Source organism: Heterodontus francisci, chromosome 3 (assembly GCF_036365525.1).
Source record: "Heterodontus francisci isolate sHetFra1 chromosome 3, sHetFra1.hap1, whole genome shotgun sequence".
Taxonomy (NCBI): domain Eukaryota; kingdom Metazoa; phylum Chordata; class Chondrichthyes; order Heterodontiformes; family Heterodontidae; genus Heterodontus; species Heterodontus francisci.
Window position 1 is genome coordinate 37588796 of NC_090373.1, and position 22624 is coordinate 37611419.

General features: G+C 43.3%; 1 protein-coding gene across 3 annotated transcripts in view; it reads left to right on the forward strand.

Annotated features, from left to right (window-relative positions):
* The window catches only part of gclc (glutamate-cysteine ligase, catalytic subunit), a 99894-nt gene that overhangs the window by 48015 nt on the left and 29255 nt on the right, over window positions 1-22624 (forward strand). For all 3 annotated transcript variants that reach the window (XM_068021291.1, XM_068021273.1, XM_068021282.1), the window contains 6 exons: window positions 1388-1501; window positions 8925-8983; window positions 16746-16882; window positions 16966-17040; window positions 19795-19911; window positions 20001-20139. In XM_068021291.1, coding sequence (XP_067877392.1) covers window positions 1388-1501; window positions 8925-8983; window positions 16746-16882; window positions 16966-17040; window positions 19795-19911; window positions 20001-20139 — 641 coding nt within the window. The remainder of the gene's footprint in view (window positions 1-1387; window positions 1502-8924; window positions 8984-16745; window positions 16883-16965; window positions 17041-19794; window positions 19912-20000; window positions 20140-22624) is intronic.

A 22624-nucleotide genomic window follows, 5' to 3' on the forward strand; every position in this document is an offset into this window, starting at 1 on the left:
CTTGAGGACAATTCGGGATGGGCAATAAATGCTGGCCTAGCCAGCAACGCCCATATTCCACGAACAAATTTTTTTTAAAAGACACCTTCTAAACATGCGACATCTACCACTTGGAAGGACAAGAGCAGCAGACATCTGAGAACATCACCATCTGCAAGTTTCCTCCAAGCCACACACCATCCTGATTTGGAACTATATCGAAGTTCTTTCATTGTCGCTGGGTTAAAATCCTGGAGCTCCCTCCCTAACAGCACTGTGGGTGTACCTGCAGCAGATGGACTGCAGCGGTTCAAGAAGGCAGCCCACCACCACCTTCTCGAGGGCAATTAGGGATGGGCAATAAATGCTGGCACTGCTGGCGGCGCCCACATCCCATGAACCAAATTTTAAAAAAATGACCTGAAGATGTTAAGTCGTGTCTTAGGGTGTTGAGTGAGACTGGGGAGCAAATGGAGGAATTTCATATTTCCAAAGTGAGTTCCAGATCTCTACTTAGTATCGGTAGGAGGTGTAGAACAGAGATGTTGTTCAGTAGAGGGGATAAGGTAACCTAACCACAATGGAGTTATCCAGCTTCTAAATCCATCCCCAGAAAGTGAGATCAAATAGTCTTGAGATCCTCTTGTGCATAATTTTGGTACAGCGCTTGGGCAGTCTCACCCCAATTTCTGTGTGCACAGGCCCACAGGAAAAAAAAGCTGTTGAACTGAGGGTCTTGATCTTGGGTTGATGTGGAAATTCAAAAAATCTACACTGCAAAGGAGGTGCTATTCTGAAGTTTACAAGTCCATTGTTCGGAAGACCAGTTTTAACCTAGTTTTACTTCTGAGTGCACTAGTAAGAGAGATTTATTAATACCATTAAATTTCAATGTAAGTGTACACTTCCTGTCCAACTTGCTGTTGTCGTAGTTTTTGGTTACTCTTTTACGTCTGCATTTCAATTGCCAATGTAAACATTTAGAATTGAAATGCTGTGTATAAGCAGTTGCCTGTGGGAATATGGTTGCTGGCTTTAGCCAGTAGGTGGTACTACGGAACCTGTTCTGAAGTCTTCCCACTCCAGTGCTGTGCATCTATTCAGCTGATGGGCAATGCTGCAAGAAATTTGTGAATAGAAATGAATATAAAACCCTTCGTACAAATGTTGACCAGGTTCTTTTTTGACGACATTGCTCTGGAGATTGTTCAATTGCATAAAGATTTAGCTCTCAATGCTAAGAGATTATGGTGGAAGCAATAGTCACTTTTTGAGAGGGGTGGGGGTGGGGTTGGGGGGAGGGGAGGGTGGAAGAGAAGGGAGACTAAATAAATGATTTTGTTCTGTATAAATTTGTGTAAATGTTTCTAAATTGTTTTGATGGATGGGGGTTTAATATGTTTTCCAGGCTGGGATGTCCTCAATTCACACAACCTGTATATGAGCCTAAACCAATTGAAAGTGGAGCCTCTAAATCGCTGTTCTTTCCTGATGAAGCAATTAACAAACATCCAAGATTTAGGTGAGTTAATACTGACCTTGTGTTAGTTAACACCATGCTGCTTATTTCTGGAAAAGTAAAATGCATTTTTGTGTTTAAGGTCTTGTCATTATATCTGGTTAGATCAGGGTAGTCCAACATATGGCCTGCGGGCTAGTATCTGGCCCGCATATGTAATCTGTATTAGGCTGTTCCTCATCCTCACCAAGGGACCACGTATCTCCGTTTCTTCTGCCAGACCAGCTTTTAAAATTAAAACCGCGCTGAGTTTCACAGCTTACAACTGCTGACATTGGTAACAGCGGTTTCCCAACTTCAGACAGATTCAGGGTTTTTTCCAGCAGGCTTTATATAAGAAAAATAACCCCCCACTCCCCCAGAAAATTCTGTGGGAAACGGCTGTTGCTGATGTCTGCAGCAGTTTGCTGTGAAATTCAGCACGATTGTTCGTTTCTTTTTGAAAAAATGAATCATCTGTTGAGCAATCCTGCTCTCTGCAACTGTCAGAGAGCGAGACAGAAGGGGACAGGCCGGCGGACAGCCGGGGAGAGAAGGGGGCCGGCGGACAGAGAGCGAGTGGGCGGGCGCGAGAGAGGGACAGGGAGGGGGAGAGAGAGGGAGAAGGGGGATCAAGATCACTCCTGTCAGATTAACATCTTTCCGGAATACTTCGCATCGCTACGACAAGTGTGCAGGCAAATCATGACGACTTGTGCAAGCAAACAAAAATTGCTAGATATCTCTCTAAATCAGTGTCCAACATAGTGACGCGAAAGTCACTCAATAAATTAATCTTCTCATTTAAAGCTTCTTCAAGCTTGTTAAAGGAAGGGATCAGTGCAGTTGTGAGTAATAATGTAGGTGTAATCGATTATGATGTAGAATCAGTTTGGGTGAAAATAAGGAATAGCAAGGGAAAGAAATCACGGGTGGGAGTGGTCCAGAGGCCCCTGAGGGGTTTTGTTTCTGTAGGACAAAGCATTAATCAGGAAATAATGGAAGCGTGTAGGAAGGGCACTGCAATTATTATAGGTGATTTTAATCTGCGTATAGACTGTACAAATCAAATTGGCATGGGTAGCATGGAAGACGAATTTGTAGAGTGCATCAGGGATTGTTTCTTAAGTTCTGCAATGTATTGCTCGACCAGGGAACAGGCTATTTTAGATTTGGTAATGTGAATGAAGTAGGATTAATAAAAATCTCGTAATTAAGGATCCTCCGGGGGAAGCGATCATAACATGGTAGAATTTCAAATTCAGTTTGAGGGTGAGCAACTCTGGTCTCAAACCCGTGTCTTCAGCTTAAACAAGGGCAATTACAGAGGTATGAACCAAGAGTTGTCTAAAGCGGGTTGGGAAAATAGACTAAAGGGAAAGTCGGTAGATGAGCAGTGGCAGACTTAAGCAGTTATTTCATAACACTCAGCAAACATTTTTTCCGGTCAGAAGCAAGAATTCGATCAGAACAATCAACCACCCGTGCATAACAAAGCAACTTAAGGAGAGTATCAAATCAAAAACAAATGAGTACAAAGCGGCGAAAGCTAGTGGTAGGCCAGAGGATTGGGAATTTTTTAGAAACCAGCAGCGAATGACTTAAAAATAAATAAATAATAGAGGGAGAAAATTGATTGAGTAAATTGACAAGAAATATAAAAACAAACAGCAAGAGCTTCTGCAGGCATATTAAAAGGAAGAGAGTAGCTAAAGTGAGTGTGGGACCCTTCGAGGATGAGACTGGGGAATTAACAAGTGAACAAGGAAATGGCAGATGATTTAAACCAATATTTTGCATCGGTATTCACGGTAGAGGACGCTATAAATATCCCAACAATAATAGATGAGCAAGATGTAAATGGAAGGGAGGAGCTTGTAACAATCTCTATCATGAGGGAAAAGGTGCTTGACAAACTGATGGGACTAAAGACAGACAAGTCGCCAGGACCTGATGGCCTGCATCCAAGGGTTTTCAAAGAAGTGGCTGCAGAGATAGTGGAGGCATTGGTCATGATGTACCAAAACTCAATGGATTCCGGTAGGGTACCAGCGGATTAGTAAACCGCTAATGTGACGCCCCATTCAAGAAAGGAGGGAGACAGAAAGCAGGAAACTATAGACCAGTTAGCTTAACATCTGTCATTGGGGAAAATGCTGGAGTACATTATTGAGGAAGAAATAGCAAGACATTTAGAAAAATATAATGCAATCAAACAGAGTCAACATGGTTTTATTAAAGGGAAATCCTGTTTGACAAATTTGTTAGAGTTCTTTGAGGCTATAACTAGCAGAGTGGATAAAGGGGAACCGGTAGATGTAGTGTATTTGGATTTTCAGAAGGCGCTCGATAAGGTGCCACATGAAAGGTTATTGCACAAAATAAGAGCTCAGGGTATTGGGATAATGTGTTGGCATGGATTGAGGATTGGCTGACATATAGAAGGCAGAGAGTCAGGATTAATGGGTCTTTTTCAGGTTGGAAAGCCATAACTAGTGGGGTACCACAAGGATCGGTCCTAGGGCCTCAATTACTTACTATCTATATTAATGACTTGGAGGAAGGGACAGAGTGTAGTGTATCCAAATTTGCTGACAAAAAAAAAAATAGGTGGGAAGGCAAGTTGTGATGAGGCAAAGGGATACTGTGAGTGGGCAAAAACATGGCAGATGGAGTTCAATGTGGGAAAGTGTGAGGTCATCCACTTTGGTAGTAAGAATAAATAGGCAGGTTATTAGTTAGATGGAGAAAGACTGCAAAATACTGCAGTACAGGGGGATCTGGTGTTTTTGTACATGAAACACAAAGTTAGCATGCAGGTGCAGCAAGTAATTAGGAAGGCAAATGGAATTTTGGCCTTTATTGCTAGGGGTTAGAGTTTAAAGATAGGGAAGTGTCGTTACAACTGTACAGGGTGTTGGTGAGGCCACACCTGGAGTAGTGCGTATAGTTTTGGTCCCCGTATTTAAGGAAGGATATGCTAGCATTGGAGGCAGTTCAGAAAAGGTTCGCTGGGTTGATTCCTGGGATGAAGGGGTTGTCTTGTCAAGAATGGCTAAACAGGTTAGACCTTTATTCATTGGAATTTAGAAGAATGAGAGGTGATCTTATTTAAACATACAATATTCTAAGGGGGCTTGACAAGGTAGATGTTGAGAATATGTTTCCACTGTTGGGGGAATCTCGAGCTAGGGGACATAGTTACAGAATAAGGGGTCACATTTAATACTGAGATGCAAAGGAATTTCTTCTCTGAGGGTAGTGAATGTCTGGAATTCTCTACCTCAGAGTTGTGGAAGCTAGGTCACTAAATGTATTTAAGGAGGCGGTGGATAGATTTTTGAAATCTCGGGGACTCCAGGGTTATGCGGAGCAGTCCCGAAAGAGGAGTTGAGGCCTAGGACAGATCAGCCATGATCTTATTGAATAGCAGGGCAGGCTTGAGGGACTGAATAGTCTACTCCTGCTCCTATTTCTTATGTTCACAAAAATGAACATTTGTTGTTTTGATTTTTAATGCCTTTATTTTTCTGAAATTGTCTCACTGGCCCCATGTGTAACACAAAAAAAAATGTAATGTAATGTGGCCACCCACCCCCCTTGGACAACCTTGGGTTAGATCATGTCACCTAAGTGAATTTTTGGTCAAGTAGTCGCCATTTGTCCAACCACTCATGCAGCACAGAACACCACTGTATGGATGGCTGAAGCAGATTACTTTTGGCAACGCTTCTGTCACCTACATCTAAAATGTGTTTATAGGTTTTGTACCATTTAACCAGTCTAGTTTCTTTGCTAGCACAAAGGTTTATGGTTAAGAACTTGCCAAATGATAGCTCAGTGATAACTGTTTCTATCTCAATAATGGCTTTATTGAGGCCAAGATCTGTTCATTTCCTGTGACATTTTCATTTCTTTTAATGTTCATTCTCAATTTTAAAACCTGCATTAAAGGTATGGATCCTTCACTGTGTTCATTTTAACACTTCTCATATTCTGAAGTTTGCCCCAATCTTGTCAAACTGGTTCAGTGTAGCCAGCACTTTACAATGTAGTAAGACTGGATGTTTAAGCTCAGACTTTTTTTTTAAGCGCTGGAGCAGTTTTCCTATCATTCCAAATATCACTCATGGCTGATTTTCTGATCTCAAATTGTGGGATGGTCTTAGTTTCCTTGCACTAAAGCTCTTGGGCAACACTTGCTTTGTTTAGATGGTACATCTCAGTATGTTGAGGATGTACAAATAAAAACTGAATAACCCAGCATTGGTATATACGAACATAAGAATTAGGAGCAGAAGTAGGCCATTCGTCCCCTCGAACCTGCTCCACCATTCAATAAAATCATGGCTGAGCTGTTTGTGTTTTGAGTTCCACACTCCCATCTGCTTCCCATAACCCTTGATTCCCTTGCCTAACAAGAATCTGTCTACCTCTGCTTTAAAAAATATTCAATGACCCTGCCTCCGCCACCTTCTGAGGCAGTGTTCCAAAGTCGCATGACACTGAGAGAAAGAAATTCTCCTCATCTTTGTCCTAAAAGGGTAACCCCTAACTTTAAAACAGTACCCTCTTGTTCTGGACTCTCCCTCAAGAGGAAACATCATCCTTGTCAAGACCGTTCAGGATCTTATAAACTTCAATCAAGTGTCCAGTGAAAACAAGCCCAGTCTGTCCGACCTTTCCTCATAAGACAACCCGCTCATTCCAGGTATCCGTCTAGTAAACAAGGGACTACCAACTATAAGGCGCTCTCTTCCTTTTATATTTTTTATGCTACTTAATATCTGAATTTTGGAGATGACACAAAAATTAGTGGTGTCATAAATAGTGAGGAGGAAAGCCTTCGATTACAGGACGATATAGATGGGCTAGTAAGATGGGCGAAGCAGTGACAAATGGAATTTATTCCTGAGAAGTGTGAGGTCATGCATTCTGGGAGGACTAACAAGAACATACAATGGATGGTAGGACCCTAGGAAGTATGGAGGGTCAGAGGGACCTTGGTGCACTTGTCCATGGATCACTGAAGGCAGCAGCACAGGTAGATAAAGTGGTTAGGAAGGCATATGGGATACGTGCCTTATTAGCCGAGACACAGAATATAAGAGCAGGGAGGTTATGATGGGGCTGTATAAGACTCCAGTTAGGCCACAGCTGGAGTACTGTGTACAGTACTGGTCACCGCACTATAGGAAGGATGTGATTGCACTGGAGAGGGTGCAGAGGAGATTCACCAGGATGTTGCCTGGGCTGGAGCATTTGAGCTGTGAAGTGACTGGATATGCTAGGGTTGTTTTCCTTAGAGCAGAGAAGGCTGAGGGGGGACCTGATTGAGGGATACAAAGTTATGAGGGGCATTGATAGGTTAGATAGGAAGAAACTTTTTCCCTTAATGGAGAGATCAATAACCAGGGGGCATAGATTTAAGGTAAGGGGCAGGAGGTTTAGAGGGGATTTGAGGGGGAAAAAAATTCACCTAGTGGGTGGTTGGAATCTGGAACACCCTACCTGAAGGGATGGTAGAGGCAAGAACAAAGAACAGTACAGCACAGCAACAGGCCATTCGGCCCTCCAAGCCTGTGCTGATCTTGATGCCTGCCGAAACTAACACCTTCTGCACTTCCGGGGCCCATATCCCTCTATTCCCTTCCTATTCATGTATTTGTCAAGATGTCTCTTAAACGTCGCTATCGTATCTGCTTCCACCACCTCCCCCTGGCAGCAAGTTCCAGGCACTCACCACCCTCTGTGTAAAAAAAAAAAAACTTGCCTCGCACATCCCCTCTAAACTTTGCCCCTCGCACCTTAAACCTATGTCCCCTAGTAACTGACTCTTCCACCCTGGGAAAAAGCTTCTGACTATCCACTCTGTCCATGCCGCTCATAACTTTGTAAACCTCTATCATGTCGCCCCTCCACCTCCGTCGTTCCAATGAAAACAATCCGAGTTTTTCCAACCTCTCCTAGCTAATGCCCTCCAGACCAGGCAACATCCTGGTAAACCTCCTCTGTACCCTCTCCAAAGCCTCCACGTCCTTCTGGTAGTGTGGCCTAACTAAGGTTCTGTACAGCTGCAACATGACTTGCCAATTTTTATACTCTATGCCCCGACCGATGAAGGCAAGCATGCCGTATGCCTTCTTGACTACCTTATCCACCTGCATTGCCACTTTCAGTGATCTGTGGACCTGTACGCCCAGATCTCTCTGCCTGTCAATACTCCTAAGGGTTCTGCCATTTTACTGTATACCTCCCACCTACATTAGACCTTCCAAAATGCATTACCTCACATTTGTCCGGATTAAACTCTCTCAACCCTCACAACATTTAAGAAGTATTTAGATGAGCACTTGAAATGCCACAGCATACAAGGCTACAAGCCAAATGCTGAGAAATGGGATTAGAATAGATAGGTGCTTGATGGCCGGCACAGACGCGATGGGCCGAAGGGCCTGTTTCTGTGCTCTATAACGATGAATCTGAAGTTTGTTTCCTTTTGAATGTAATTACCCTGCTCTATTCTGCTTCTGTAGTGAGGGAGTTCTTTGTTGTGTACTATGCACATAAAGGAACACTAGCTTGATACTATCTTAAGGTGAAAATCCCTTGCATTGCCCAGATTTTGATGACTGTCTTTATACTTGGAGGATGAGCTATATATCGTAGAAGAGAAATGTACAGGATAGCTAATCTGACTCATCAGCTAGCACAAATCATATCTTGCCCCACAGATGGAGGCCATTTGATCTTTGTGCCTCTGCTGACTTTGAGCTATCCAATTAGTTCCACTCCTGCTTTTCCCCATAACCTTCCAAATTTTTGTTTTTCAAGTATTTATCTAATTCCCCTTTTTAAAGTTACTATTGAATTTGGTTCCTGCCCCATTTCTAGCAGTGTGTTCCAGATCGTCATAACTTAATGCATTTTTTTTTTTAAACTCTCTTTCCCTCTGATCACCTGCCACTAGAAACTGTTTGTCCTTGTGTACTCTATCAAAACTGCTCATAATTTTGAACACTTCTTTGAAATCTCCCCTGATCTGAGAATCCCAGCTTCTCTAGCCTTCCACGTAATTGTCAACCCTGGTACCATTCTTGTAAATCTCTGCTGCATTCTCTCCAAGGCATTGATGTCCTTCCTAAAATGTGGTGTCCAGAATTGAACCCAGTACTCTATCTGAGACCTAGTGAGTGATGTATAAAGCATAAACATATATTCCTGTTTTTGTACTCTGCCTCGAAGATATTCCCAACAATAGCTTCACTGGAGAAAAGTTAGAAATCTCTGATTTAAACAAAAGTATATAGCATCATGTATCTTCAGTGCATTTGATCAGCCTCTTTACACTAAAGCCTATAAAATTTGCATCTGTTTAAGGGAGTTCAGTAAATTTCATATTTTTCATGATGCTATCTTAGTTTATTCTTGTGTTGGATTTCTTCAGCACTTTGACGAGGAATATTCGGCACAGGCGGGGAGAAAAAATAGCTATTAATGTACCAAGTAAGTAAACATTTTAATTTGACTTTCACGAATCTTTTGAAAATTCTCTTCTCCCTTCTGCTGACTTTCTTTATGCCTCTTACTTGATGGGTGCCAACAGTTCTCCAAGAACAGATAGAGGTGTTGAGAATTAAACGTTTTGATAAAGAAAGAAAAACTGATTGCATTGGTTAGTGAATCCATACTTATTGAGTTTAACATAAGTTAAACTCATAAGCAAAATGATAAAGGAGGAACTTAAGAGAAATCTTTTCACACAGAGGGTGTTAGAACCAGGGATGCCCTACCAGCAGCAATGGTGGACACAGAATCTTTTATTAAAAAAGAAATGGATATAACAAATTAAAAGCTCGTTCAGTGTTAAAACAACTTATATTTATTTAGTGCCCTCAACCTAATAAAATGTCCCAAGGCACCTCATAGAAGCAATACAAAACAAAATATAATACTGAGCCAAATAGAGATATTAGGGCAGATGAGCAAGAGCTTGGTCAAACAGGTAGGTTTTACAGAGTATCTAAAAAGGGGAAAGTGGGGGAGAGAGTTGGAGAGATGTAGGGAGAGAATTCCAGAACTTGGGGCCTAGGCAACTGAAGGCACGACTGCCTGTGGTGGAGCAATTAAAATAGGGGATGCTTGAGGCTAGAATTAGATGAGTGCAGATCTCACGGAGGGGCTGGCGGATACTCGAGAGGGGGGGGATGGTGGGTGAGGCCATAGAAAATTTTGAAAGCAAGGATGAGCATTTTAAAATCAAGATGTTGCATGGTTAGGAGCCAGCGTAATCAGCAAGCATAGGAGCGATAGGTAAATGGGACTTGGTGCGAGTTAGGACCCGAGGAGCAGTCTTTTGGATGACCTCAAGTTTATAGAGGGTGGAATGTGGGAGGACAACCAGGAGTGAATTAGATTAGTCAAATCTAGAGGTAGCGAAGGCATGAGTGAGCGTAATGAAGGGATGAATGAGTGTTTCAACAGCAGATGAGCTGAGGCAGGGGCAAAGTTGGGTGATGTGGCGTTGCAAGTAGGTGGTCTTGGTGACGCTGTGAATTTGTGGTCAGGAGCTCATCTTGCTGTCATATTTGACCCCAAGGTTGCGAACAGTCTGGTTTAGTTTCTGACAGTTGTCAGAGAGCGATGGAGTCAGTAGCTAGGGATCGGAATTTGGAGTGGGGTTCGAAGACATTGGCTTTAGTCTTCCCAATATTTAACTGGAGGAAATTTCTCCTCATCCAGTACTGGATGTCTGATAACTTAGCGACAGTGGAGGGGTTGAGAGGTGGTGGTGAAGTAGAGTTGGATGGTGTTGGCGTACATATGGAAACTAATGCTGTGCTGTTGCTGAGGGGCAGCATGTAGATGTGAAGTAGTGGGGGGGAAACGAGGTTAAATCCTTGGGGGCACACCAGAGGTAATGGTGCGAGAGCAGGAAGAGAAGCTATTGCAAGTGATACTCTGGCTACCATTACGTAGACAAGACTGGAACCAGGCAAGAGCAGTTCCACCCAGCTGGAAGACAGTGGAAAGGCTTTGGAGGAGGATGGTATGGTCAACAATGTCAAAGGCTACAGGCAGATTGAGAAGGACAAGGAGGGATAATTTATCTTTGTCACAGTCACATAGGATGTCGGAAACCTAATTGGAGGGATTCAAACATAGAGTTCTGGGAGAGATGGGCAGGGATTTGGGAGGTGACAACACATTTAAGGGCTTTGGAGAAGAAAGGGAGGTTGGAGATGGGCAGTAGTTTTCAAGAAAGTTGGGGTCAAGGTTGGTTTTTTTGAGGAGGATGGTGATAACACAGATTTAAAGGAGAGGGGGACGGCGCCGAAAAGAGAAAACTGTTAACAATATCCACTAATACAGACCAAGAGGGGAAGTTGGGTGCTCAGCAGTTTAGTGGGAATAGGGTTGAGGAAACTGGGTGAGCTTGGAGATGGGAGAGAAATGAAAAAAAGATGCAAGTTCAGGGGGAAGCTTTCGAGGAAGTTTGGCCCAATGGGCTCATGAAAGGGAGGGATGTGGCAGAGGCAGCTGATTGGATAGTCTCAATCTACGTGACGAAATTCATGTGTTCTCGCACTTCTTGTTGGAGGGGAGGATACTCTCCGTTCCTGTATTTCTCATTGAAATCTTGCCAATTGTTAGTTTCTAGCACAGTGACAGTGAAGTATATAGGAAATAAATTGATTGGATTGTAACAGCTTTGATGTTTGCTCCGTTTTAGTTCACGATACCCTGGGCCTGACCTTCCCCATAGCCATTTGCTGCTGAGTCAGACTTCTGCTTGTGGACCCATTTATTTTTATTTATTTATTTAGAGATACAGCACTGAAACAGGCCCTTCGGCCCACCGGGTCTGTGCCAACCATCAACTACCCATTTATACTAATCCTACACTAATCCCATATTCCTACCACATCCCCACCTGTCCCTCTATTCCCCTACCACCTACCTATACTAGGGGCAATTTATAATGGCCAATTTACCTAACAACCTGCAAGTCTTTTGGTGGTGGGAGGAAACCGGAGTACCTGGCGAAAACCCACGCAAACACAGGGAGAACTTGCAAACTCCACACAGGCAGTACCCAGAATTGAACCTGGGTCGCTGGAGCTGTGAGGCTGCGGTGCCATTGTAGTGCTGACCCCACCATAAATTGCAGGGTGAGCTTATTTCATCCCCATCAGCATTGGATGACCTTAACTCCTGTGTAATGTTGGGTTAGAAATATAAATAGAGCTTTTTTTAAATGTCTGGAATGGCTGCAGATTTCATCAGCAGGCTAGGGGAGCCTCCGTTGACTGTTGGGTAGCTGGAAGTAGATGGCCCTTGTGAGACTTTGAGAAATTTTTGAAGTGTGAAGAAGCAGGCAAAGGTACCCAAAGAAGAGATCAAGGCTCTGGAAGGAGGTTGAAAAGAGCCCAGAAGGCCTGATGTTCGACCCCATTCGATGAAATACAGTGAAGAATGTTGGGAGCTGTGGGAGGAACCTTTTGTAAGTGTGCGTTGTGTGCCATAAGGAGGGAGGTGGCAGTGATGCTAACTGGCATTTCTCACTCCCACAGCTGAAGGCCAGTATCAGGAAAAGGTTGTGGCCTAATGTGGGCGGTCAGTCACACACAAGGCATTCTCCATTTTGGTTTTGGGACACCATGGGCACCAGTACGCTGTCTCAAATGATTAGCTGAACAAGTCATCCTTCACACTGTACTGTTAAGATGTTCACTAATTCTATATCTATAGGTTTCCAACTTACCTAACAGGAATTACTTGCATATAGAAACTTAAAGCTCCTACCTCCACTGTAACAGTGCTGCCAGCAGATGTGTTGCATCACAAGATGCCACTTGGGAACTATCTCTCAAATGCTAACTTTAACCTAGCTCAATACAACAGAAAGTTGTGCACAATGCCTATGAAAGGCAGGATACTTGAGCTACACAAGACCATAGAGCGGTAATGTCCACTATGCCTGCTTGACAACATTGGCTTTATTATAGTACTACCATGCTAAACAAGTGCTAACAGGCAATTCAGGGATTGGTGGCAGAAATCCTGTGGAGCTGCAGTGGAGATGGAGCATTAAATGGGGAGGGATGCTAATCTGGTTGGGAAGATTGGCAAAAGTGTTTTTGTTTTTCTGAGCAGCCTGCAGTGACAGTTCCACTGGATGAAGCCTGTAGAACACCATCCATTGAAAGACCAGAATTGCATCGGATTATAAATACAGTCCAAGATACCCATCTCTTTTGGGCAAGAATGCTGTTGGACTGCTTTCCACTAGCTCCAAATTTGTGGCTGGATGCTGGCAGAAAATGGGTGATACGTTCTATGTGACTATTTTCGCCTCGCAGTTGCCACTTTCCCCCAAGAACGGACATAACTTGCCCCAGTATGCTTTTAACTATTTCTCAGAATGAGCTGTTGGTGAAAGCAGCAATGCCTTGTAATTATTGAACTCCGATTGGTGATGAAATTATTCAAAATGCAGCCTCATCTTTATTTGATTCAGAAGTTGAGGATGTACAGAAACTGGGGCAAGCCAGGCACCCTGGGTTACATCGCCACAGTGCCATCACAACGTCCATTTTCTTTCCTAGTGATTTCCATTCAATGTTCCTGTGGCAATGGCTAGTTTTTCACAGTGGGTCGCTCACAGTTAATCTGTCTGGTGAGCTAGCAACAACTGGGTTGGCCTGTGCCTCAAGGAACTGACCACCTCAGCCCTGTGTTTCCATGCTGTCTCTTAGCTTCATTGTGTGAGAGTTACTCAGACCTGTTTTATCCAGCAGCTGTCCAGTGAGTTTCAATTGCGTTCAAAATATGGGCAGGTGCTTGTTCATGCCTGTTATACTGAAGGACTGCCGTCAGATCAAGGACAGTCTCGGTAGTAATGACTAATGTTCCAACCACAGCTACATGACAGTACTTACAGAAAGTTTAAAAAAGAAATTCTCTTCAAGGTTTCCATAATGTGCACTTTCATGCTGGGATATAGCAAGAGTGTCTGGATTTTGATCAGGAGCCCACAACTCTGCCTGATTTTCTCTGCCAACAACCCAAAGGACACTGAGGTCTTTGCGCCTTTATTGCTGCCTTGGCTGAGATTAGATAACTTGGGGTTCGAATTTGGGAATATCTGGTTTGTATGGCTTAATATATTCAACCCACTAAGCCTTCGAGGAGCCTGAGTTGTAAGATTATGGGTTTGAGCCCAACTCCAGATGCCTCTTGAGTTATCCAGCCGGATAAACATGCCCATTGAGAGTGGAGTGGTGACCGCATCCACTGCATCTAGTCAGTTAATAGTCCTGATGGGAGTTTTAAGTGAAGCTAGCAACCTGCTAACAATGTGGTGTTTAAAATGCTAGAAGGATTTGACGGGAGCTATAGAGAAAATATTTCCTCTTGTAGGGGTATTCAGAACAAGGGGGCATAAAATTAGGTCCAGGTCATTCAGGAGTAAAATCAGGAAACACCTCTTCTCTCTCACTATAGAAATCTCGAACTTTTCCGCTCCCCCCCACCCCATCAAAAGAAGTCTGTGGGTGCTGATTCACTTGAAACTTTAAGAACTGAGATCATAGATTTTTGTTGGGTAAGGGTATCGAAGGATATGGAACAAAGATGAGAGGATGGAATTGAGGTACAGATCAGACAGGATTTAACATAATGGCAGTCACTAATCAATCCAATACGGAATTTAGGCAGAACTTCTTTATCCAGAAAGTGCTTAGAATGTAAAATAGTTGAAGCATGATGCTTTTAAGGAAAAGCTAGATGAACACATGAGAAAGGAATCGAGGGCTATGAAGATGGGTGGATGGAGACTTGTGCAGCTCATGGACAAGTTGGGCTGAAAGGCCTGTTTGTGCTGCATGTATGGGAGAAAGAGAATGGGATTAAGAGAGCTCTTTGAGAACCCAGCGCAGGCCTTATGCTAAGTTGTCTCCTCATGTGCTGTAACATTGTGATTGTGCTTCAAGATGTCATTGTGTATATAAGCCTAGATTTGCAGTTCAGCCCAAACCTGGCCTCCCTAAACATTCCTTCATCTGTACTTTACCATCGAGAACAACAAATAAGTCAAGTGAGACCCTTGGCTGCTCTTCAATTCTGCCACCACTGAGGCCCACTAACTGAACACAAACCAGGATGTCACCTGGGACATTCTAGGAAAATAGGAGCAGGAGTACGCCATTAGGCCCCTCGAGCCTGCTCCGCCATTCAACTAAATCATGGCTGATCTTCTACCTCACTGCCATTTTCCTACACTACCCCAGATCCCATGATATCTTTAATTTCTAGAAATCTATCAATCTCCGTCTTGAACATATTCGATGACTGAGCCTCCACAGCCCTCTGGGGTAGAGAATTCAGCATTCTCCTAAGTGAAGAAATTCTTCCTCACCTCCGTCTTAAACGGCCTACTGCTTCTACTGAGACTGTGTCCCCTGGTTGTAGACACCACACCGCCCCCGCCCCCCCCCCCCCCGCCCCCCGGCCTCAGCCAGGGGAAACAGCCTTCCTGCATCTACCCTGTCGAGCGCTGTACGAATTTTGTATGTTTCAATGAGATCACCACCTCTCATTCTTCTAAAGTCGAGAGAATGTACGCCTAGTCTGCTCAATCTCTCTTCGTAGGACAATCTTGCCATCCCAGGAATCAGTCTGATGAACCTTTGTTGCACTTCCTCGATGCCAGGTGTATCCTTCCTTAGGTAAGGAGACCAAAACTGTACACCGTACTCCAGGTGTGGTCTCACCAAGGATCTATATAATTGCAGCAAGACTTCTTTAATCCTGTACTCAAATCCAATTGCTTGCTGCACCTGCATGTCAGCATTCAGTGACTTATGAACAAGGACACCCTTTCCCAATCTCTCTCCATTTAAGAAATACTCTGCATTTCTGTTTTTTTCTACCAAAGTGGATAACTTCGCATTTTTTCACATATTCCATCTGCCACGTTCTTGCCCACTCACTTAGCCTGTCTAAATTCCCTTGAAGCCGCTTTGCATCTTACTCACAACTCGCGTTCCCACCTAGTTTTGTGTCATCAGCAAACTTGGAAATATTACATTTGGTCCCCACATCCAAATCATTGATATAGATTGTGAATAGCTGGGGCCCCAGCACTGATCCTTTGGTACGCCACTGGTCACAGCCTCCCAACCTGAGAGTGACCTGTTTATTCCTTCTCTGTTTTCTGTTAACCAATTTTCAATCCATGCCACTATATTACCCCCAATCCCATGTGTTCTAATTTTGCTTACTAACCTGTGTGGGATCTTATCGGAAACCTTCTGAAAATCCAAATACACCACATCCACTGGTTCCCCCTTATCTACTCTGCTAGTTACTGCCTCAAAAAACTTCAACACGTTTGTCAAACATGATTTTCCTTTTATAACTCCAAGTTCACTGTGCCTAATCCTACCATTATTTTCTAAGTGTCCCGTTATAACGTCCTTCTATAATAGATTCTAGCATTTTCCCTATTACTATGTCAGGCTAATGGGTCTGTAGTTCCCTATTTTCTCTCCCTCCTTTCTTAAATAGTGGGGTTACAATTGCTGCCTTCCAATCTCCACAAACTGTTCAGTATCCACTATCTCCACAGCCTCTTCCAACACTCTAGTCTGGATTGATTAGTGCCATGCCAGGTGGTATGTTTATCCAAGGATCAAATTAAGTCGGTGTTGTCTCCAATTCTCAGTCCATATATTAACGTTTTGCAAGTTAATGTTGTTCGGTGAATAATTGCCCTCTCTGACTTGCATGCCCTTTTGTGCACCAAACATCTTGTTTTGAACATGCTTCTGCCGTTGTAGAATAATCATTTTAAAGGGCTCCTCCATATAACCTGATAGATCTACATTTAATAATGGTGAGTGTTTGGCAAGAATCCCCATCTGCGTGTCTCCATTTAAATATTTGTTAGTTCGTTTATAGTTGGAAATTAGTTTTGCTGTGTTCTCCACTAACAACGAAATCTTGACGGTAACTGTTTTTGATCAGTCTGTTAACAGACTATTTATTGCTCTGTGGTCAGCTGATCATGTCCTCTACAGTGAAATGTTAGCTAACTTGGCTACACGAGGAGATCTTTAACTTTTTAAAAGTTGATTTGAAAAATGAAATGCTTAGAAATAGGGAAAGGTTACTGTAACCTATTTGTCTTTCCATTTATGTTTCCCCTTTTCAAGTCTATATTGCTGCAAGCTGTTGCCAGGCTTTAACTTTTTTTCCCTTGCAGTTTATAAAGACAAAAATATTTCTTCTCCATTTATTGAAAAATTTTTTAATGATGATGGCGAAGCAGCAAGAGCAACAAAACCTGATCACATCTATATGGATGCTATGGGGTTTGGTATGGGCAATTGCTGTCTTCAGGTGAGTGTCCAGTTGCAACATTTGAATGTGTTCATTTAACATCTCATCTTCACTCTCTTACATATGTACCTCTTTTGCGTTAGGTGACATTTCAAGCATGCAGCATCTCAGAAGCCAGGTATCTTTATGACCAGCTCGCTACAATTTGCCCTATTGTGGTAAGTGCAAAGGACTGTTGGTCTTTGTTTTGTGAAGTTTCATTCTCCTAATGCCATCACTTATATTCAGAGAGTTCTGCTGTGGATGGCATGGTGGGCAAGGGAAGAGGATGCCAGGGAGAAGAAAGCTAGAGAAGGAAGATAGGTGGGGGAATGATCCTATCTGATTTATCTTTTTCCCATGGTAGAAAGTTACTTGGTATTCATTATTTGTGGATATATTTTTATGCATTGTATAGTAGAATAAAAATGTATCTTCAAATGTGTTTTCAAGTTTGAACGGGAAATTTCCCATCACAGAAAGCTGATTATGTTTATTGTATAAAGTTGATAACAGTGAAAAATGAGAGTACATTTTGTTCTCTAAATTCTGTTAGTGAATAAAGACATACACGGTAATGCTGTTTGACATCTATTTTTCCTGTTCGCTTGGTTAAGTATTTCTTGTTGCTAGGTGGCTGTATAACATAGTGAATGTCCTGGAGTGGCACCATACAGGACAAAGGCTAGCATTTGGGAGCTAACCAGAGTCCCAAACCATGGTGCATAGTTTCCTGAGTTTGAGAAGCTCCGAATAATTGGTGCTCAAGATAGTTCAATGTTGCAATTGCCATTTCATTAAATTCACACCCTTGCAATCAGTAATCCCCATGCATCTCTGAGCTGTGTGGAATTGGCAAAAGTCAGTGTTTTGAGTTAATAACATTGCTCCAAGATTTACTTCCCTTTTTAAATGACTGCTTGTAGAACTTCTCATATGAATTTGATTTTTTTATAAATCTACTATTCCAGTTTTTGTCCCCATTGCCTTACTGAAGATTGCAAGATGACTGTCATATTTTATAGGTAGTAGCACCCTGCAGTACCTCATTCAGGTCTCTCTTCATATATTTAAGCCTCAACAGTAAGTGTTGGCAGACTTTTGACTGTGGGCACATTACAGAAAAGCCTGACCTCATCTGCTGCAGGCATTTTATAGCAAGAGATGTTGTATGGTGGTGAGGAGCTCTGAGCATGACATTTTTTTTAATTTTCCTTGCTTCTCAAGTTGAATACCAATACCAATTGTAGTCTCAGCTGCCCTGGTTGAGATCTAACTTGTTTGCACAGAATAGGTACTTAGCTGGGACCTTCCTGGTCCATTTCTTGGTGATGCAGCAAACTGTATTTACTCATAAAACTTCTTTAAGAGAATTTGATTTCAATCATTCTGGTATTGCACATTTTGAACTTTTCACACACTGCTGATTTATCCTCATTTTCCCTGCTGGGGATGGTGCAAAAATGTTGCAATAACTAATTCTCACCACTAAGTGGTGGCATACAATCAAGAAAGAACTTGTATTTATGCACTGTTTCAGTGCTGTATCTCTAATCAAAAAAAACTTGTATTTATGTTGCACCTTTCATGTCCTCTGTCCCATTGCTCTTTTGTAGTAAATGAAGCACTTGGAAGTGTAGTCCCTGTTGTAATATTTCTGGATGGTTTAATCTTGGTAAAGGAATGAAATTGCTGTAGTTGAACCATGTTTGTCAGGCTGATAAAGCTGTTCAAATATAAATACCTTCCTTGCCCACTTAATTTTTTAAATATTTGTAACTAATTTAGCATGTTCTATAGCATGCTCTTGAGGTAATAGCAATTTTTTAAAAAAAAACCTTTTGGGGGACTGTTTACAACAAGAATTCTGTCTGAGATTTTAATATCAAATAGGGAAGTATAACTGCTAAAACTGAGTTTTAAAGTGAATTAATATAGGAAATTAAAATTGATAACTGTGCAGCTACCTCCCTTAAACATTCTAAGGTACACTTTATTTATTTATTTATTTATTTATTTATTGATACAGCACTGAAACAGGCCCTTCGGCCCACCGAGTCTGTGCCGACCAACAACCACCCATTTATACTAACCCTGCAATAATCCCATGTTCCCTACCACCTACCTACACTAGGGGCAATTTATAATGGCCAATTTACCCATCAACCTGCATGGCTGTGGGAGGAAACCGGAGCACCCGACGGAAACCCACGTAGTCTCGGAGAACTTGCAAACTCCGCACAGGCAGTACCCAGAATCGAACCCGGGTCCCTGGAGCTGTGAGGCTGCGGTGCTAACTACTGCGCCACTGTGCCGCCCCAAAACTTCATAAGACTACACTCCTGACATGGAAGTTATAGCCAATTTTCTGATCTGCACTCCTATCGAGTGAGGCTCTGAACGAGCCTTGCAATATTTACCTTAAAAAATGCCACTTTAATTCAGTTGACTAACACTTTCACTAAAAGTAAGTGGTGTTGCAAAAAAAAACTCCACCTAGATGTTAGTATTCTTGTCTCTTAATTTATCATCCGTAGTAGGTAGTGGCAATAGAATGTTAATGCACTTGTAAATAATACGTATAACCTCTTAGCCACTAGAAATTAGGCTTTGTTACTTAAAAGTACCATTAATTAATGCAAGTTTCTTAACCTGGAAAAAGTGGACACCAAGGTATTAATGAATTTGAGGCCATGTACCAGATGCTTTAGTGCGCTTACATATTGATTGAGTGCTAAGAAGTTCGACAGATTACTGTAGCTGTTTGAAGAAAAGTTTGTTTTAAAATTACAAGTAACTGAATAAAAGTACCTTTTAATGCTTAGAATTGATTAAGTGGTAAAATTTATGGAATATTAAACTGAAGTGAATTGCAAATGCTGAACTCTTATTTTTTTTTCTTCTGGTGCATTTAAGTACAATTTTCCTTCCAGATGGCTTTGAGTGCGGCTTCACCATTTTATAGAGGTTATGTGTCAGACATTGATTGTCGCTGGGGTGTGATTTCAGCCTCTGTAGATGACCGAACTAGAGAAGAAAGAGGTTTGGAGGTAAGTATCGAGAATTCTGTTAATGTTTTGCTTGTCATTATTCTAACCTGCATAGCATGAACCTTATGCCTGATTTGTTGCTTTCACAGCCGTGTAAGCACAGCAAGTACAGGATCAGTAAATCTAGGTACGACTCCATTGATAGTTACCTCTCGAAATGTGGTGAAAAATATAATGACCTCGAGTTAACAGTTGATGATGAAATCTACAAGCAACTTCGCGAAGGAGGTAATAAAGTCTACATTAAAATAATATCTGGGGTTACATTTTGTAATGTATATCAAACCTCTAATTACAAGTTGCCTTATGTCTGCATGATGCTGTACTTGATGGCTATTATGACCTTGGCTGGATTTAACCAGGCTCCCGACGTCTGGTGTCTTGCACGGGGGGGGAGCCTGGAAAATGCCATGGGCCTCGATGTCGGGAAGGCCCCGTCCCATATTACCAGCGGTGGTGAGGCCTCATGGCGCCTCCCCCCCCCCCCCCCCCCCCCCCCCACCTTTTCCTATCCTGAGTGGCGTGAAACAGGGCTGTGTTCTCTCAACTACACTGTTTGGGATCTTCTCACTGCTGCTCTCACATGTGTCTTCAGAAGAAGGAATTTTCCAAGATCAGATGGCAGGTTGTTCAACCTTGCCCGTCTTAGAGCGAAGACCAAAGTACAGAAAGTCCTCGTCAGTGAACTCCTCTTTGCTGACGATGCTGCATTAACATCCCACACGGAAGAGTGTCTGCAGAGACTCATTGACAGGATTGCGGCTGCCTGCAACGAGTTTGGCCTAACCATCAGCCTCAAGAAAACTAACATCATGGGACAGGATGTCAGAAATGCTCCATCCATCAATATCGGCGACCACGGTCTGGAAGTGGCTCAACTATCACCAGTAACCTGTCTCTCGATGCAGAAATCAACAAGCGCATGGGAAAGGCGTGTGCTGCTATGTCCAAACTGGCCAAGAGGGTGTGGGAAAATGGCGCACTGACACGGAGCACAAAGGTCCGAGTGTTTCAAACCTGTCTCCTCAATACCTTGCTCTACAGCAGCGAGGCCTGGACAACGTATGTCAGCCAAGAGCGACGTCTCAACTCATTCCATCTTCGCTGTCTCCGGAGAGTCCTTGGCATCAGGTGGCAGGACCGTATCTCCAACGCAGAAGTCCTCGAGGTGGCCAACATCTCCAGCATATACACCCTACTGAGCCAGCGGCGCTTGAGATGGCATGGCCATGTGAGCCGCATGGAAGATGGCATGGCCATGTGAGCCGCATGGAAGATGGCAGGATCCCCAAGGACGCATTGTGCAGCGAGCTAGTCACTGGTATCGGACCCACCGGCCGTCCATGTCTCCGCTTTAAAGACGTCTGCAAACGCGACATGAAGTCCTGTGACATTGATCACAAGTCGTGGGAGTCAGTTGCCAGCGATTGCCAGAGCTGGCAGACAGCTATAAAGGCGGGGCTAAAGAGAGGCGAGTCGAAGAGACTTGGCAGTTGGCAGGAAAAGAGACGAAGTGAAAGGAGAGAGCCAACTGTGTAACAGCCCCGACAGCCAATTTTATCTGCAACGCCTGTGGAAGAGTCTGTCGCTATAGAATTGGCCTTTATAGCTGCACCACAAACCACTGACCACCTCCAGGCGCTTACCCATTGTCTCTCGAGACAAGGAGGCCAAAGAAAAAATAAAATAAAATCTGGGATTACATTCTGTAATGTATATCAAACCTCTAATTAAAAGTTGGCGTATGTCTGCGTGATGCTGTACTTGATGGCTATGAAGACCTTGGCTGGATTTAACAAAGCCCCTGACGTCGGGGGTCGTGGAGGGGGGAGCCTGGAAAATGCCTCCAGGAGAGGCCGGCCATGGGCTTCTATATCGGGAAGGCCCCGACCCATATTACCAGCAGTGGTGAGGTCTCATGGTGGCATCCCCCCACACCCCACCCCCGGCTGCTCAGCGATACCGCCTTCATTTCAATATGTAAATTTATTAAAGTAAAGGAATAATTGCTTACTTTGCGCCGGCTGTCCTGCTCCCATATTACGGCCAATGGCCAGCACTCCCGCGCCATCTGATCTGGGACGGGAAATCTGATGTGGGACACTGGTGCGGAGGGGGGTGGAAGTATGTATTTCAGTGTGTGTGGGGGGCAGGGGTGTGGATGGGGAGAAATTTATTTGATTGGTCGAGGGGGTGATGGGACGGGGTAAAGGTAAAAGTTTCTGAACTCTGAGGGGAGGGGGGTGGAAAGAGAGGTCAGATACTCGAGGTAAGTATTTTGGTGGGAGAGAGGGCAGGAATGATTTGTAAGGCTTTTGAGGGGTGGGAGAGGGGCTTGAAAGATTTCTCCAATTATTTATAGTTTCAAATGAACTGTCTCTTTAAAAATGGTGCCTGTGCAGTGTCGCCGGACACCGTTGCTGGGGATGGAGTGCTCATCCACTCAGTCATCGGGGTGGTGGGGGGTGAGCTGTGGGAGAAGGAGGAGTTCCACCCTAGCCATTTAAATGAGCCGCAACGATATTTAGTGGAATAAATCTCGCACGTGTGTCCGGTCATTATTGAGATTCGCCGCCGAAATCGGTGGCAAACTGGTTAAATGCAGTCCCTTGTTTGTAGAGTACTAGTAACAGCTTAGACTTGAATTACTGATGCTCTTACCCCATACAACATTGGTGGCACAGACCATCCTGTCTTAAATGTACAGGCATGA